The sequence below is a fragment of the Echinops telfairi genome, unplaced genomic scaffold (genome assembly GCF_000313985.2).
Source record: "Echinops telfairi isolate 266 unplaced genomic scaffold, ASM31398v2 ScPeMD7_7458;HRSCAF=8496, whole genome shotgun sequence".
In the NCBI taxonomy this organism is placed as follows: Eukaryota; Metazoa; Chordata; class Mammalia; order Afrosoricida; family Tenrecidae; genus Echinops; species Echinops telfairi.
The window spans coordinates 37027070-37043108 of NW_022111358.1; the positions used below are offsets into that span (position 1 = coordinate 37027070).

Genomic DNA, 16039 nt, shown 5'->3' on the forward strand with positions numbered 1-16039 from the left:
GGTGTCAGTCTGTCTCATTGAGGGTCTTCCTCTTTTTTGGCCAACCCTCTACCTTACCACACACGTCCTTTTCTACAGACTTTTCTCCTGGTCCAAAGTAGATAAGACAAAGTTTTCCCGTTCTTTCTTCTAAGGAGGATCTGCTTGTATGTACAAGTATTTTTGGCCAGTCAATATTCTTTGCCAGCAATACAGTTCAAATGCATCTTTTCCAGTCAGCTTTATTCATCATCCAACTTTCCACATGCAAACATGGTGATTGAAAATACCGGGGGGTTGATTCATTGTTCTTTACAATGGCATCTTTGCTTCCTAACACATTACCGTGGTCTTGTGCGGCCGATCTGCCCAATGCAATGTGTTGTTTGATCTCTTGGCTGCTGTTTCCATGAACGTTATTGTAGAGCCAAGAAAAATAGAATCCTTTTAACAACTGCAATTATTTTTCTATTTATCACGATGTTTATTGGTCCAGTTGTAAAGATTTTTGTTTTCTTTACATTGAGTTATAATCCATACTGAAGGCTGCAGCCTTTGATCTTTGCATCAGTAAGTGCTTCAAGACCTCTTGGCTCTCAACAAGGAAGCTTGTGTCATCCTCATAATGCAGATTGTTAATGAAGTTAAAAACAAAAGTAATGGATTATTTATATAGACCAAGCTGGCTTTCTAAGGTTTGACATATTTTAGGAAAGTTTTGTTTGAAGTCTATCTTGATATAACACTACTTATATGTTATTTACAATGGAAAATGTTAGTTTTTCTATGACTAACTAGATTCTAATTTAAGAGTTGAGCCCTGGTGACACTGGGGGGTAAGCTTTGGCTGTTAACCCCTAGGTTGGCAGTTCAGCTCCCCAGTTGCTCTCTCAGAGAAAGACGAGGTTGTCTGCTTCCTCAAAGATTACAATCTTGGAACCTTGTGGGTCACTGTGAGTCAAAATTGACTTGATGGTAGAATGATTGGCTTTTTGTTTTCAAATTAAGTACCGTAGTCTCAGAGAGGGAGTTTTCCTGTGTAAATGATCTTCCTGTTGCAGGTTTATCTTGCCAGGAATTTGATTACAAATTTCTTAGGAGTCTCTTCACATACCCTTCCTATTTTAGTTCGCATCCCTATCATTTTTACCATAGCTGTTGGGCTATTTTGTGTCTTATTTGTAGCTGTGAGATAGAATGCTGACGGTTTCCCATTCGTCTTGATCCCTTTCAGCATTTGCTGTCCATTTATGTCTTGGAAACATCGCCAAGTCATAGTAGGAACAGGAGTGAGTGAGATCTCCTTACAGAAGCCACTTGTGCTACTGTGACAGGTGTTCTCCACCCTGACCTCTCCTTACCACCCTGTGTTTGATTTGTGTGTGTGTGTGAAAATATTAGAAAGTATCTCATACGCTCTGCTTTTATGGTACCTTTAAAAACCTGTTTTCTAAGTTGAGATCTTTGTAAACGTTTGACATCTCTTAGACTGGGTGCTGAAGGGTTTTTAGTCTTTCTCCACAAATTTGACTTAAGAGATCTTTTTTAAAAAAATCATTTTATTTGGGGCTCATACAACTTCTATCACAATCTGTACATACATCAATTGTGTAAAGTACATTTGTACATCCATTGCCCTCGTCATTCTCAAAACATTTCCTCTCCACTTAAGCCCCTGGCATCAGCTCCTCATTTTTCACACTCCACCCCCTCCCCCCCCCTCCTGAACCCTTGATAATTTATAAATTATTATTTTGTCATATCTTACCCTGTCCGACGTCTCCCTTCACCCACTTTTCTGTTGTCCGTCCCCCAGGGAGGAGGTTATATGTAGATCCTTGTAATTGGTTCCCCCTCTCCACCCTACCCTCCCGGCATTGCCACCCTCACCACTGGTCTTGAAGGGATCATCCGCCCTGGAATCCCTGTGTTTCCAGTTCCTATCTGTACCAGTGTACATCTCCTGGTCTAGCCGGATTTGTAAGCTAGAATTGGGATCATAGTGGGTAGGGAAGAAGCATTTAGGAACTAGAGGTAAGTTGTATGTTTCATCATTGCTACACTGCACCCTGACTGGCTCGCCTCCTACCCGTGACCCTTCCATAAGGGATGTCCAATTGCCTACATTGGGCTTTGATTCTCCACTTTGCACTCCCCCTCATTCACAATGATAAGAGTTTTTGTTCTGATGATACCTGATACCTGATCTCTTCGGCACCTCTTGATCACACAGCCTGGTGTGCTTCTTCCATGTGGGCTTTGTTGCTTCTCAGCTAGATGGCCACTTGTTTATCTTCAAGCCTTTAAGACCCCAGACGCTATCCCTTTTGATAGCCAGGCACCATCAGCTTTCTTCTCCACATTTGCGTATGCACCCGCTTTATCTTCAGCAATTGCATTGGGAAGGTGAACATCATGGAATACCAGCTTAATAGGACAAATATTCTTGCATTGAGGGAGTATTGGAGTGGAGGCCCAGTGTCCATCTGCTACCTTAATACTAAATCTGTACATATATGCACATAGATCTATTTCCACATCCTCATATATAAATATATTTACATATGTAAATGCCTTTATTTAGACCTCTATGCCCTTTGCCTCCTAGTTCTTTCCTCTATTTCCTTTTACCTTCCTCTTGTCCCACTATCAGGAATCATCAGCCTTCATTTGGGTTTCAGTAATTCCTCTTGGTTACATTACCCGTGGTCACGCCCTACCAGGCCCCCTACACCCACCTTAGACTAAGAGATTTTTTAATAGATTGGATTTTGAATGTCATGCTTTCCTTTTCAGTTTACATGTTATACAAAGAAACTATCACTACTTCGTTATTAGCAGCAACAACACTTTTCCGGATGTTTTTATGTAACAGAAAACTCCAAACCAACCCACTCTCTCCTCCAGGCAATTCTGACACATATAGGCTCTATAACAGGGCCGGCTATAATATAAAACAGACACTACTTTAATGACTTAGGAATTGAGGTACTAAATTAGAAGTGTGTGGTTTCATTGCTGCTCAGAATCTTGTTGGCAAGAATAGGGCAAGTTAAAACTTTAGTCTTCTTGCACATGGTAATACACCCTGCACAGGCTCTGTTGGTTAATTGTCTAAACACACACACGCACATAATAATAGGTATGCTTTTTGAAAGTTTACTTGATGCCAGCTCACTTCTATGAACAACCTATGGGAACACTAATTTTGGCTACAGGAAGAAATCGGGCCCTGAGCACTTGATGTCCATCCACCACCCACCATTGGTTTTCCCTGTGTTGTGAACACCATATGTCAGTGTTATTTTAGATGTAGGCTGGCATTTGGTATAGTTGGCTAGATTAATTTTGGCGTTTACATCTCCCATGTAGACGGATGGTAATCGCTTCTTTGCCATACTCCATTTTGTCTTAGAAAAGTTCATAGAGGTGCTGTACTTGGGTAGCAGGGGAAACCTGTCTCCAGCTTTCTAGTGGCTATGTTAATTTTGGTAGTTGTAATTACTCAGTGAAATTCAGGATACCTGTGTGTCACGTATTGTTATCATAACCTAATTATAAACACTTTCCGCAGACAGTGGGATGAGCAGTTGGATCCTCGCCTAAATGCAAAGCAGAAAGAGGCTGTTCTGGCCATTACGACTCCACTCTCAATACAGCTGCCACCTGTTCTTCTCATCGGACCCTATGGGACAGGCAAAACGTTCACTCTAGCTCAAGCCGTCAAGCACCTACTCCAACAGCAAGACACCCGGTGAGACGGCGGTGTGTGTGTGTGTGTGTGTGTGTGTGTGTGTGTGTGTGTGCTTATTTATTGAGAGGGCACTACTCTGTTCGTGTTTATATACAAAAGAGGGCTAGCCAGACAGTTCAAGGCCAGCGCAGAAGGTAAACAGCAAAACTAACCAAACACAACAAAGGAAAACAAAACCCAAAAAGCCCACGGCACTAAATGTGACTTCTCTGGGAACATAGTTTTAAAAAATTATCCATGTAGAGAAAGCTAATATTTAAATAGCTTGTCTCAGAACACTTAAGTTGGCTAAGGAATTGCGAGATATATATATATACATATATATATATAAAACAGTGAAAAGAGTTGAGTGTTTTTAAAGTAATAATTATTTTGTATGGTAGAAATAAAAGTAATTTGGGGGAATTGACTTCCTGCATCTTCTAATGAATTAACGATTTCCTAAAGGCCACCTCTGTTAGAGGATTGAGTTGGTTGAGGACAATTTGTAATATTAAGATGGCCACTGCTTTTATTTTTTTTGGTATTATACTGCTTGAATAGTTTTGTGTTTTATCATTTTTTTATTTGCACCATTTATTTCAGCAGGATTCTCATTTGCACCCATTCTAATAGTGCTGCTGACCTCTACATAAAGGATTATTTACATCCATATGTAGAAGCAGGCAACCCCCAGGCAAGACCGCTCAGGTATTTTTCAAGGCTTATTATCTATCTATATCATACTTTATTATTCTTAAGAAAAGGTGTCTGTCTGTAAAGATTTTAGTAATTTGGGAATATCAAATTCTGAAATTGTGCATTGGCATCTGAAGATTATACCCGTTGAAGAAACCATTGAAATTGAGGGGGAAAATAATCGAAAACCTTTTGACTATTCATCTTCTAAACATTAAATAATGAAAAAGACATCCTTTTTTAAGTTTTGTATGTAAAAATGTTAATAATCTGATCCAATTTTGATGTGTATCTCTAAAAGCTACTATGATGAAATAGTATAAAGCTTTTAATTTATAACAATTTGTAGCACATTTAGCATGGCAGAGTGACCATGCAGTAGCAGTTCTTTATGGAGATAAAATTTTGACTGTGAACATGGCTTTAATTTTATAGATGGTACACATTAGAGAAGCCTAAAATGGTGGAATGTTTTCTGCAGCAAAATGTAGTGACTATTTATAGCTTTTTGCTATACCATTTAGGATGCAAAGTGTCAAAGACAATTTTAGGTTGATAATAGAAAGGCTCTCAGAGCGTATATTGACACAAAACGTACTTAAGTATTGGATTGAGGAAGAATAAAAATCCTTTTCTTCAGAAAACAATAAAGAACCATCAACTGGTTATTACACCATTTCCTTTCATCGTTATAAGAATTAATGTTTGGTTTTGCCATTTTACAAACTAATATGCCATACCCTATGTTGTTTGAATACAATTATTATTTATAAATTAATTTTCTAACTGCACCTTTGAATCATAATCCACTAACTTTTTATTTCTAGTTTAGCCCAAGCATGAAAAAATGAGATTATGCTATTTAATTCTTTAATAAACCATAACCAAAGCATTTGAATGAGTCTCGTAAGAGGAAAAAGGGGGAAAAAACAGTGGTGTGGCCTGTTAACACAGGTTTCTTGACATAATTGGGTTCATTATAGAAGATAAATTAAAGCAGACATAATTATTTCGTGCTGAATCAAGTTGTATTTAGTAAAAAAAACAAAGAACACCTATAGCCCAGTTGATATAGTAGATATGAGAATATGGCACCCATCAACAGATTAACTATTTAGTTTGCTTTACATTATAATTGTTTTCAGATCAAAAGTGAAAACTGGGTAGATAACTTTTCCCTCCTAATCGCCCTAAACTTTTTTTCCTCTTAAATTTTACTTTGTTGTTGAAAATATTCACCAAACACGCACCAGTCTGACATGTACAATTCAGTGATATTGATTACTTTCTTCAAGTTCTATGACCACTCTCACTTTTTTTCTGAGTTGTTCCTCCCTCGTTAACATGAACTCCTTAGGTTTCTAGCTAGTCTTTCACATTTGATATTGTCAGTTCCCATATTTATTGTTTCTGAGAGAACATAATGGTCAAGGCAGAACCTTTTTCATAGTTAATCTTAATGATTTTTCAGTGTTAAGGTGCCTTCAGGGATATGTTTTGTTTCAGGTTAAAGATTAGTTTCAGGGGTTCAAGTACCCTCTGACTCCAGGGAAGTCTAGAGGCCATGAGAATTTGAAAGTCTGTTCTGTATGTTCCCCCCTTTGAAGAGGATTGTTTTATGGAATCTTTGCCCAAAATGTTTAACAACCAGGCATCATTCAGTTCTTCTGTCTCAAGGTAAAGGAGGAAGTTTATTTATGGAGGTAACTGCCACACATCTACTTCTTCCTTTTACTCCTGTGTCTCACTCATGGTGGCCCCCTAGGGGAGGACAGCCCCTGTGGGTTTCCGAAACTGAATCTTTTCAGGAGTGGGAGGCTTTGTCTTTTTCTTGACTAGCAGCTGGTGGGTTTGAACTGCTGATGTGGCAGTTAGAAGCTCAGTGTAATCCACTACACTACTAGTGCTCTTAAAGGGTTTCTGCGAGTCAGAATTGACTCCATGGTAGTGAATTTGTTTTATTCCCTGTTCTTCTTCCTCTTGCTCCAGGCCAATAGAGACTAAGTCTTACACTTTGGATGGCTATCTGCAAGCTTTTAAGACCCCAGGCACTGTGCAGTGAACTAAGGGGTAGGGAAGAAACACTGAACAGGTCAATTAATTGGGTTGTCCCATGAAGCCATGACTATAAACTACAAACCAAGAAGCTAGATCCCATGAAGTGTGTGGTTATACATGAGTAGCCTCAGTAGCTACTCTTCTTTTCTTTCCCTTCGCTGTTGTAAATGTTTTTATTACTAACTTTTGAAAATTTTACGTTTTACAGGTGTACAGCCCCTTGACAGCAACTACAGTAATCCACTGTGCCACCCTACCCTTCATCCATGTGATTTTTACATCACTATTGGTCCCCTTTACTCTCTCTATGCTACCCCTGGTAACTACTACTACACTTTGTTCTTCACAAATTTGTGTTTTCTTCTATATAAGAGACTTCATACAATATTTGTCACTTATTCTTAGCATACTGTCTTCAGGCTTCATCCATACAGTAACAAGTGTCAAGACTAAATTTTTCCTGCTGGCTAAGCATATTTCCTCCTATGTATGTACCACATTTTCTTTATCCATTCATCTGTTGAAGTCCAAATGGGTGTTCCCACCTTTGTTTATTGTGAATAACGTTGCAACAACGAACATAGGTGTGTGTCTCTGCATTTGAGTCCGTTGGGAATATACCAAGGAACATAATGGCTGAACCGCATGACAGTTGTATTTTTTAGGGTGTTAGGAACTGCTATATTGTTTTCCACAATAGCCAAGCCTTCCTACCAGCAATAGATAAGGGTTCCAATTTCCCTACATTTTCTGTGTATTTTATCTTGGACATCTGAGTGGGAGTAAAATGGGATTTCATTGTGGTTTCCATTTGCATGTCTCTGATGCCTAATAAAGCCGAGCAACTTCTGATATGTTTGGTGGTCATGTCAATGTCTTCGGTGAAATGGCTTCAGGTTTTTCCCCTATTTTATGATTGGGTTGTTCCTTTCCGATTTAAAAGTTGTTGAAGCATTATATATAATTTGGTTTTTAGATTCTTATCAGATGTCTGTTTTTTGAAGATTCCCAGCTGGTACCTTGTCTTTTTTATCTTTTTGCCAAAACCTTTTGATGAACAAAAGTTTTTAATATCCATGATGTCTCACTTATTTAGTCTTGCTTTTTGTGCTTTTATTATTATACTAGACAATCCATTGTTGAAAGCTAGGCCTGACAGTGGGGCTCTTCCTTGTTCTTCTGAGAATTTTATGGTTTTTATTTACAAACTTAGGCTCTTAATCCAGTTTGAATTTTTTTTGGGTGTGTGTGTGTGTGTGTGTGTGTGTGAAACATGAATCCTATTCCCTTTTCTGCATGTGAAAATCCAACTTTCCCAGCACCATTCATTGAAGAAATTTTTCGTTTCCTACCTGTTGGGTTAACATCTTTGTCAAAAATCCATTGACCATCGATGTGTGAATCCCCATTTTTACTGTGGGTATCACCCTTCAATGGGAATGCATTTTGTAATTTTTTTTCTTTCTTGGGATAGAGATGAATAATATCTGTGTGTCACATAGGCAGCCTGCCCGTCTCAGTGATTAGAGTCCCTTTGGTATGGAAACAACGGAGTAGAACATTCTCAAATATTCAACTGTCCTGCACAGATTATTTGACCTTTGGGTTGTAGAGTTATGGGTAAACATGAAAATACATAATTTCATTTGGTTATTTTCCCCTGAAAAATGTCTCTTGTGTAAAATGTGGAGGTTCTAATGTAGTTCATGTAGAATAAGCAGTCATGTTCCGCGAGTGGTACATGGATAGTCATAGCAACCCAAGTCCGGAAACATGCCCTGTAGCAGAAAGCCTTACCTCTCCACAAGTCTCAAGAGGAATGCAGTCTCAATTGGAAAAACATTTAAATATAAATTTCCTATTAGTTTTTTCCTTTAGTAAGTGGAACAAAGTAATAAAAGCTGACTTTTCCCAAGTTATTCTTATGAGATCCTACATTTTCATCTTAGTAGTAAAGATCAAAGACTTCAGTATGAATTACACCTCAAGACATAAAGAATACAGACCTTTAAAACTGGGCTAATGAATGACAAAATGATACAAGCAGAAAATTGAAGTGGTGAAGGCTGTTTTATTATTTGGAACCACAGTCAGTGCCCATGGACACAGAAGCCAAGCAGTCAGACAATGCCTTACAATGAGTAAATCTGTCTGTCACAAGACCTCTTTAAAATGTTTATAGAGCTAAGATGTCACTTTGAGGAATAAGGTACTTCTGACTCAAGCAGTGGTGTTTTCCTGTGACCTTATATACATGCAAAAGCTGGGCATTGCATACAGAAGACTGGAGGAGAATGGATTCCTCTGAATGAGCTGTTGAAGGATACAGAATATGCCATAAACAAGTCTGTCACAGGAGTATGGCCATAATGCTCTTTTAGAGGAGAGGATGGCGAGATTTGGTGTCATACTTTGGAATATTATCAGGAGGGATCAGTCCCGTAGAAGCACATCCTGCTTGGTATTGTAGAGGGGCAGTGATAAAGAGGAAGCCCCGCAAGGAGATGGAGTGACCTAGTGGCTGCAACAGTGGACGCTAACCTAGGAACTTCTGTGAGGATGGCGTAGCACCAGACTGCTGTACTGCAGCTGGCTCATCAGCACCTAACACTACCACCACCACTTGGAAGTCTTCTCTTGCGAGGATATTTCCAAGAAGGATTAATGTATTGTATTGTTTGGATGTATTAACCTCATCTATTATCGCATTGTTGTTGAACTCAGATTGATTAAATATGGACAACAAATGGGAGATACAGGAGTGAAAATTAGAACTGCAGAGTTCTCTGGGGAGACGGTCCTCTCTCTGAATTGTCCCAGGATGCAAGGGAAAGAACACAAGAGGGCACTAGGTGTCCACATAAGATTTCTCCAATCTCCCTCTCTTGGGAGTGGGGCTGATGAGCCTTTTGCTTTCTTCACAGTGGTGACTGTAGCTATAACCATTAAACAGTAAGTAAAGGAAGTATGTTTAAATTCATACAGAGATGGTTAACCTGTATACAATCCCATTACTCACCAGGGGTTGGATTTAAATGATCTGGGGATGGACCCTTTAGAAATTATTTTAGATGGTGTTTAGTCTTATTTGTACTTAAAGAACTAGATTTTTTTCTTCTTCTTTTTTTAAGAAACGGAGAACACCCTTGACCTCTATGTGTGGTTCCTAAAGCACAACCTCTGGCTTTGGCCAAGCTCTCTCTTGGCCAGTGCATGTGTCTTTAGAGACCGGCAGACATTTCTAGAAACTTGAAGGCACTTATTTTAGAGAGGTTTCTAACAAAAGTGGTTTTCTGGTATGAGGGCTCTCTGATTCTGTAACATCTTAGTGGGAATGTTGGGCGAGCTATTTATTGCATACTAATTTATGATCAACTAATGTAGTCAGTTGAAAAGTACTGATTATCAGAGTATCCCTGGTTTTAATTCTTGTTAGGTACACTAGTGGGTTTTATTTCACAAAACACCATGAGCTTGAAAGTGTCACTGTCACTACCCAGTCTCTGATTTTGAAAACGGTTTCTGGAAGTGCTAGAGATAATCATATTATTGACAGTGTCTCCTTGAACTCTTACAAAAACATATGAGGAATAGAGAGAAAAAGATTAAAATCTTATACTTTCATTTCTTTCAGTCACCAACAGAATGCTTTTGAGAAGAGTCCCACTGATTGAAGCTTGTGCTTTGATTAGCTCTAACTTGAGGGGACTTTCTTGGGTCATTCTGAAAATGTCAGCATGGGATTTAGAGTTCACAGAATCTTATTTCCCTATGAAGAAGCATTGCTGAGAGTTAAGTTTGATGGGCAATTTGAAAGAGCACTTAAAAATCTTACAAAATAGTCCCTGAAGAAAATAAAAATTAGCTATAAGTTTATTAGCCAGAGACAAACACTAATATGTTGTAGTTTGATTAATAGTCATATACTGTACTCAAATATACATGTAGTTACTATGAATAGAACTATAGATAATTTTCTAAATCTGGTTTTTCATGTAGTTAAAAGTATATGAAAAAGGAAATTTTGCTTTCCTGAATTTATTAAAATGAGCACTTTAAAATAACCACTGAAAACATTTTGTTTAAAATATTTGCATCTTTAAAAAATGGTACTGGTTATTTTCACCAAGTGTATGTGTTTGCCTAGATTATAGTCATGCTTTTGAGATGTACCTCTTTCCCAAAGTACTTACATATCTTTAAAGACCATTTATCTTTTTTGAAAAAGAAACCAATAACCGGTTTTAAATGTTTCGCAGAGGGTTAAGACAGATTTTTGAAGATTATGAGATTACTTTTGAGCTGGCTATGAAACATCCTGGAGGAGCTGGATTTCAAGCAGATAATTAGATATTTGCCCTGCAGCTCGGTGGAGAGGGAAGTGCTTGCTCCATTGGCGTGTTAATAGAGGTTGAAGTCACGGGCTTGAGTAAGATTGGTAGAAGGGGCAAGGGCTCAAGACTGAGTTTGGAGCAGAAACGCTGGTTCAAGCACTCGGCTGCTAACAGAAAGTTGGTGGTTCGAACCCCCCACCAGCTGCTTGGGAGAAAGCTATGGCGGTGTGCACTCACGACGATCACAGCCTTGGGAACCAATGGGGGCAGTTCTTCTCTGCCCTACAGCGTCACTATGAGTTGGAACCGCCTTGATGACAGCTCGTTTGGTTTTTGGTTTGTAACCTAGAAAGGTAGCAGGCAAGCAGGAAGGCTGAGTTATGAAAGCTGAGGAAAGAGAATGTCAAGGAGAGGGAGACACCGCAGAGCTTGATGCTGCCAGTCAGTTAAGCAACTTTGACTGGAAAATACCTGCATGATTTGGAGGCAGGGAAGTCATGAATTGGATGGAGACCTCATTAGTTGGAATGTAATCCAATCAATAATTAGAAGATGTCCATATGCACAACATTTCTGGCATGCTTCGTGGTGAAGGGAGGGGAAATATGGGGCATGGGAAAACGAGTGAGATGAAGCTTCTTAAATTGTAGAAGCCAGAGCATTTTAACTTTTAAAAGCCATTAAATAGGCAGAGGTTAATTTAAGAGTATTTGCATTCCTATGAAGGCAGGAAGCACAGGGCAGAAGCCTCAGGTAGGAGCAGCTTCCCGGCTATAACAGACTGAGGAGGAGGGATAGGTAAGGAGTATACGTTTGCTATTGGGAACGTGAGATCTTAAGTGAAGTCTGTTTCTTTATTTTCATGAACAAGTTAAGAAGAACAAAGACTTGCCTGTACTGCAGGGAAATACTTTGTACTCCAAGGCTTCCTGGAAGGACTAGACCAAACTAGAGAACAGATGGAAGAAGGGTGATAACGGATTAGAGAGACAAAGAATAGCATCCTCTAAAAAGCTTACGTGGTGAGGTTGTCACCGTCGCACAGGAAACTTACTGTTTTTGTGTGTTTAAAAAAAACCAAAAACCCACCAGCATTCTTCCTACATCGTTCTGTATTGTTTCATATAACCCAGTGTATTATTTGTTGCTGCTGCCAGATTATCTGTGAAGTTGAAAAGGTGGCATGTGATCTCTTTTTGTCCAATTACCTTGTTCTTAGGCCATTCCAATTAAGCTTACAGGTTACAAAACAAAGACTGGGTTTGCATTTTAATACATATATAAAGAAATTCAATATTGTCAGTAGCTGGAATCATTCAGTCATTGCAAATGAATTTTAAAATATAGCCACGTTAAATTTTATGGTGACAGTGAAGAGTATTCTTAGATTGTAGGAAAAGAGCGCATCTTTGTAGGAAAATAGTGTTGAGAATCAGACAGAATATTATTTTGAGCTCAGTTTCAAAAGTCACTTAAAAATAGATGGCTTCTTTTGTCCAGTTTGCATACAATACTAGAAATACAGTGATGGTAATAATCATCAATACGGACTCATTAACTGCTATTGTATGCCTAACACTTAACTTGTCTACACACAAGGATGAATGTAAGTACAAAGAAGTATAAGACACATAGTAGCCATTGAAAGCATGGCGAGTGCTTTTCTTGGTCCTTCCATTCAGAAAACTTAAGAGTTAGGGAAAGCTTGTGACAATGACTATGAGCATCCTACTTACCTTAACCACGTGGCTAGCAGTTGACATCATTAGCTGGTGGCTAGCAGTTGACATCATTAGCTGGTCCTCGGGAGGAAGATGAAGCTTTCTGTTACTGTGTTTTTTGCTGTTGTTAGGTGTGTTAGATGTGTTGAGTTGGTTCTGACTCATAGCGAACATATATATGAGAGAACGACACACTGACCAATCCATTGCCATCCTCACAACTGTAACTTGTGAGCCCATTGTTGCAGCCACCATGCCAGTCCATTTTGAGGGTATTTCTCTTTTTAGCTGACCCTCTCCTTTACCAAGCACCATGTCCTTTGCAATGGGCTGCTCTCTCTTGATGACATGCCTAAAACAAGCGAGAGGAAATCTCCCATCATCCCTTGCATCCAGCTTTCTGGCTATATTTGCTTATGTTTTGGCAGTTCATGGTGCTTTGATTATTTTTCACCAATACCAACTCAAATGCATCAGTTCTTCTGTCTTCCTTATTCATTATTAAACTTTCACATGCATATGTGAGCCCATTGAAAAGATCACCTTAGTCCTCAAAGTGACATCTTGGTTGGTCAACACTTTAAAGAGGTCTTGTGCAATGAATTTACCCAGTGGAATAAGCCCTTTTGTTTTGACTACTGCTTCCATGAATGTGGGTTGTGGATCCAAGCAAGAAAAAAAATCCCTGACAATTTCAGTCTTTTCTTGATTTATCGTGATATTCTCTATTGGTCCATTTGTGAAATTTTGGTTTCTTTTATATTGAGCCATTATCTGTACCAAAGGCTGAAGTCTTTGATCGTCATCAAGTGCTTCAAGTCTTTCTCACTTTAAGTGAGCAAGGTGATGCCATCTGCATATTGTAAGCTGGTAATAAGTCTTCCTCTTTCAATTCTTCTTCACATAGTTCAGCTTCTCGGATTATTTACTCACCCTAGAGATCAAAAAAACCTGGTGAAAGGATACAACCCTGACGCACAACTTTCCTTTTTTTATACCATGTGTATTTGGGTATATCTTTGATCTATATACAGCTTTTACATGAGCACGGTGGAATGTTCTGAAATTCCACAACTCCATTCTTTGCAATATTAACCATAATTTGTTCTGATCCACAAAGTCCAATGCCTTTGCATAGTCAATAAAGTACAGGTACACATCTTTCCAGTATTCTTTGCTTCCACGGAAAATCCCTCTGAATCAGAACTGATCATCTCTCATCCCACAACCTCTTTTCTATCTGCCTCAAATTTCTGGCAGTTTCCCTGTTGATGCACTGCTGCAGCCATTTTTTAACTATCTTCGGAATTTTACATGCATGTGATACTGTTCACTGGTCTCTGCCTTCTGTTGAGTCACCTTTCTTCGGACTGGGCACAGATGTAGATGTTTTCCAGTCAATTGCCCAGCTAACTGTATGTTTGTTGAACCATTTCAACTCCTGTACCATTAGTTCCTGGAGCCTTATTTTTCAGTTATCCCTTTAGTGCAGCTTGGACTTTTCCCTTCAATACCATGAGTTCTTGATCCCAAAATACCTCTTGAAATGGTAGAACTTTGACGAGTTCTTTTTGAGGCAGTGACGATATAATCCTTTCATCTTCTTTTGATGCTTTCTGCATCATTCAATATTCTTTCCCCTTAAAATCCTATATTGCGACTTGATGCTTGGATTTTTTCCCTCCCAGACCTCTCAGCTAGAGAAATGCCAAGTATGTGCTTCCCTTTAGGTTTTCTACTCAAGGCCTTTGCACATTTCATTCTAATACTGTACTCTGTCCCCTCAAGGGACCCTTTGAAATCATCTATTCCACTGATTCTCAACCTTCCTCCTGCCGCGACCCTTTCACACAGTTCCTCATGTGTGGTGACCCCCAACCATGACATTATTTTCTTTGCTACTTCACTGTAATTTTGCGACTGTTATAAATCATCATGAAATATCTGATATGCAGGATGTATTTTCATTGTTACAAATTGAACATAATTAAACAATAGTGATTCATCACAAAAACTATGTAATTGTGAAATATTTATTTGTAATAACAAATGAAATTTTGTCTTGAAGCAATGGTGTAGCATGACTAACAGTCTTAATATAACAGCAGTAAATTACATTGCTACATTTTGTGACAGTATGCGTAACAAGCCGACATCAGTGTGAAGGTTGAGATAACTTCTTTCTCAACAGATCAGCCTATCTGTATGTGGGCGGATTTCCAGCCCCCCCCTCCTGCCCCCGGAGACTGGAGATGGATAGAGGAGTGGTGTCTCAGTTCCAGAAGGTCATCGGAAATATGTTTTCTACGATGGTCTTAGACGACCCCTGTGAAAGGGTCGTTTGACCCCCAAAGGGGTCACGACCCACGGGTTGAGAACCGCTGGTCTATTCACTTCTACTTCATCTTTTCTTCCATTCACTTTAGCTGCTCTTTATTAAGAGCAAGTTTCTTTTTAATCATTTTATTGGTGGCTCATACAACTCTTATCACAATCCATGCATACATCAATTGTGTAAAGCACATTTGTACCATTCATTACCCTCATCATTCTCAAAACATTTGCTCTCCACGTAAGTCCCTGACATCTGCTCCTCATTTCCCCCCTCCCTCCCTGCTCCCCCAAAAAGCAAATTTTAGAATCTCTTCTGACATCCATTTTGGTTTTCTTCCTTTCCTGTGTTTTAAATGACTTTTTACTTTCTTCATACATCATGTCATCCTACAACTAACTTGTCTTGATCATTGGTCATTATTTTATTGCATCAAATCTGTGTTGAGATGATCTCTAAATTCAAGTGGGATATGCTCAAGGTTGTACTTTGGCTGATTTTCACTTTTTTTTAGCTTCACCTTAAACTTGCTTAGGAGAAACTGATGGCCTGTTTTGCAGATGGCCCTAACTTTATTCTGAATAACAATACCAAGTTTCCCCATCATCTCTTTCCAAAAAAGTAGTGAGTTTGATTCCTGCGTATTTCAGATGGTGAGGATCTCCATGATAGTTACTGTTTATATTGTTGAAAATATCTTTTGGCAATTTTCTTGTAACTACCAACTGTTTTCCAGCTACCTAACCTTCTTGTTTCCAATTACCAGTAATTATAAGTGCATCTGGATTACTACATGCTTGATCAACGGTAGCCTGTAAAAGTTGGAAAAAATGTCATCTTTGGCATTAGTACTTGGTACATAAATTTGATCAATAGTTTTATTATCTGATCTTCTTTATAGGGATATATATATATATCCCTATATATCAATGACTATTTGTGCTTGAGGATTTTTTTTCTTAATTCATTTTATTGGGGGCTTGTACAGCTCTTATCACAATCCATACATCCAACCATTGTGCCAAGCACATTTGTACATAATACGTTGCCATTATCAGTTTCAAAACATTTTTTTTCTACTTGAACTCTTGATATCAGCTAATTTCCACCCTCCCTCCCTTGTGAACCCTTGATAATTTATAAAAGAAATTTATTCCATGTCTTACACACACCAATGTTTCCT

At 38.7% G+C, this 16039-nt stretch overlaps 1 protein-coding gene across 1 annotated transcript in view; it reads left to right on the forward strand.

The window, feature by feature from the left end:
• The window catches only part of HELZ (helicase with zinc finger), a 174977-nt gene that overhangs the window by 84070 nt on the left and 74868 nt on the right, over window positions 1–16039 (forward strand). Inside the window, exons 16-17 of the mRNA XM_045299480.1 lie at window positions 3554–3733; window positions 4322–4423. Coding sequence (XP_045155415.1) covers window positions 3554–3733; window positions 4322–4423 — 282 coding nt within the window. The remainder of the gene's footprint in view (window positions 1–3553; window positions 3734–4321; window positions 4424–16039) is intronic.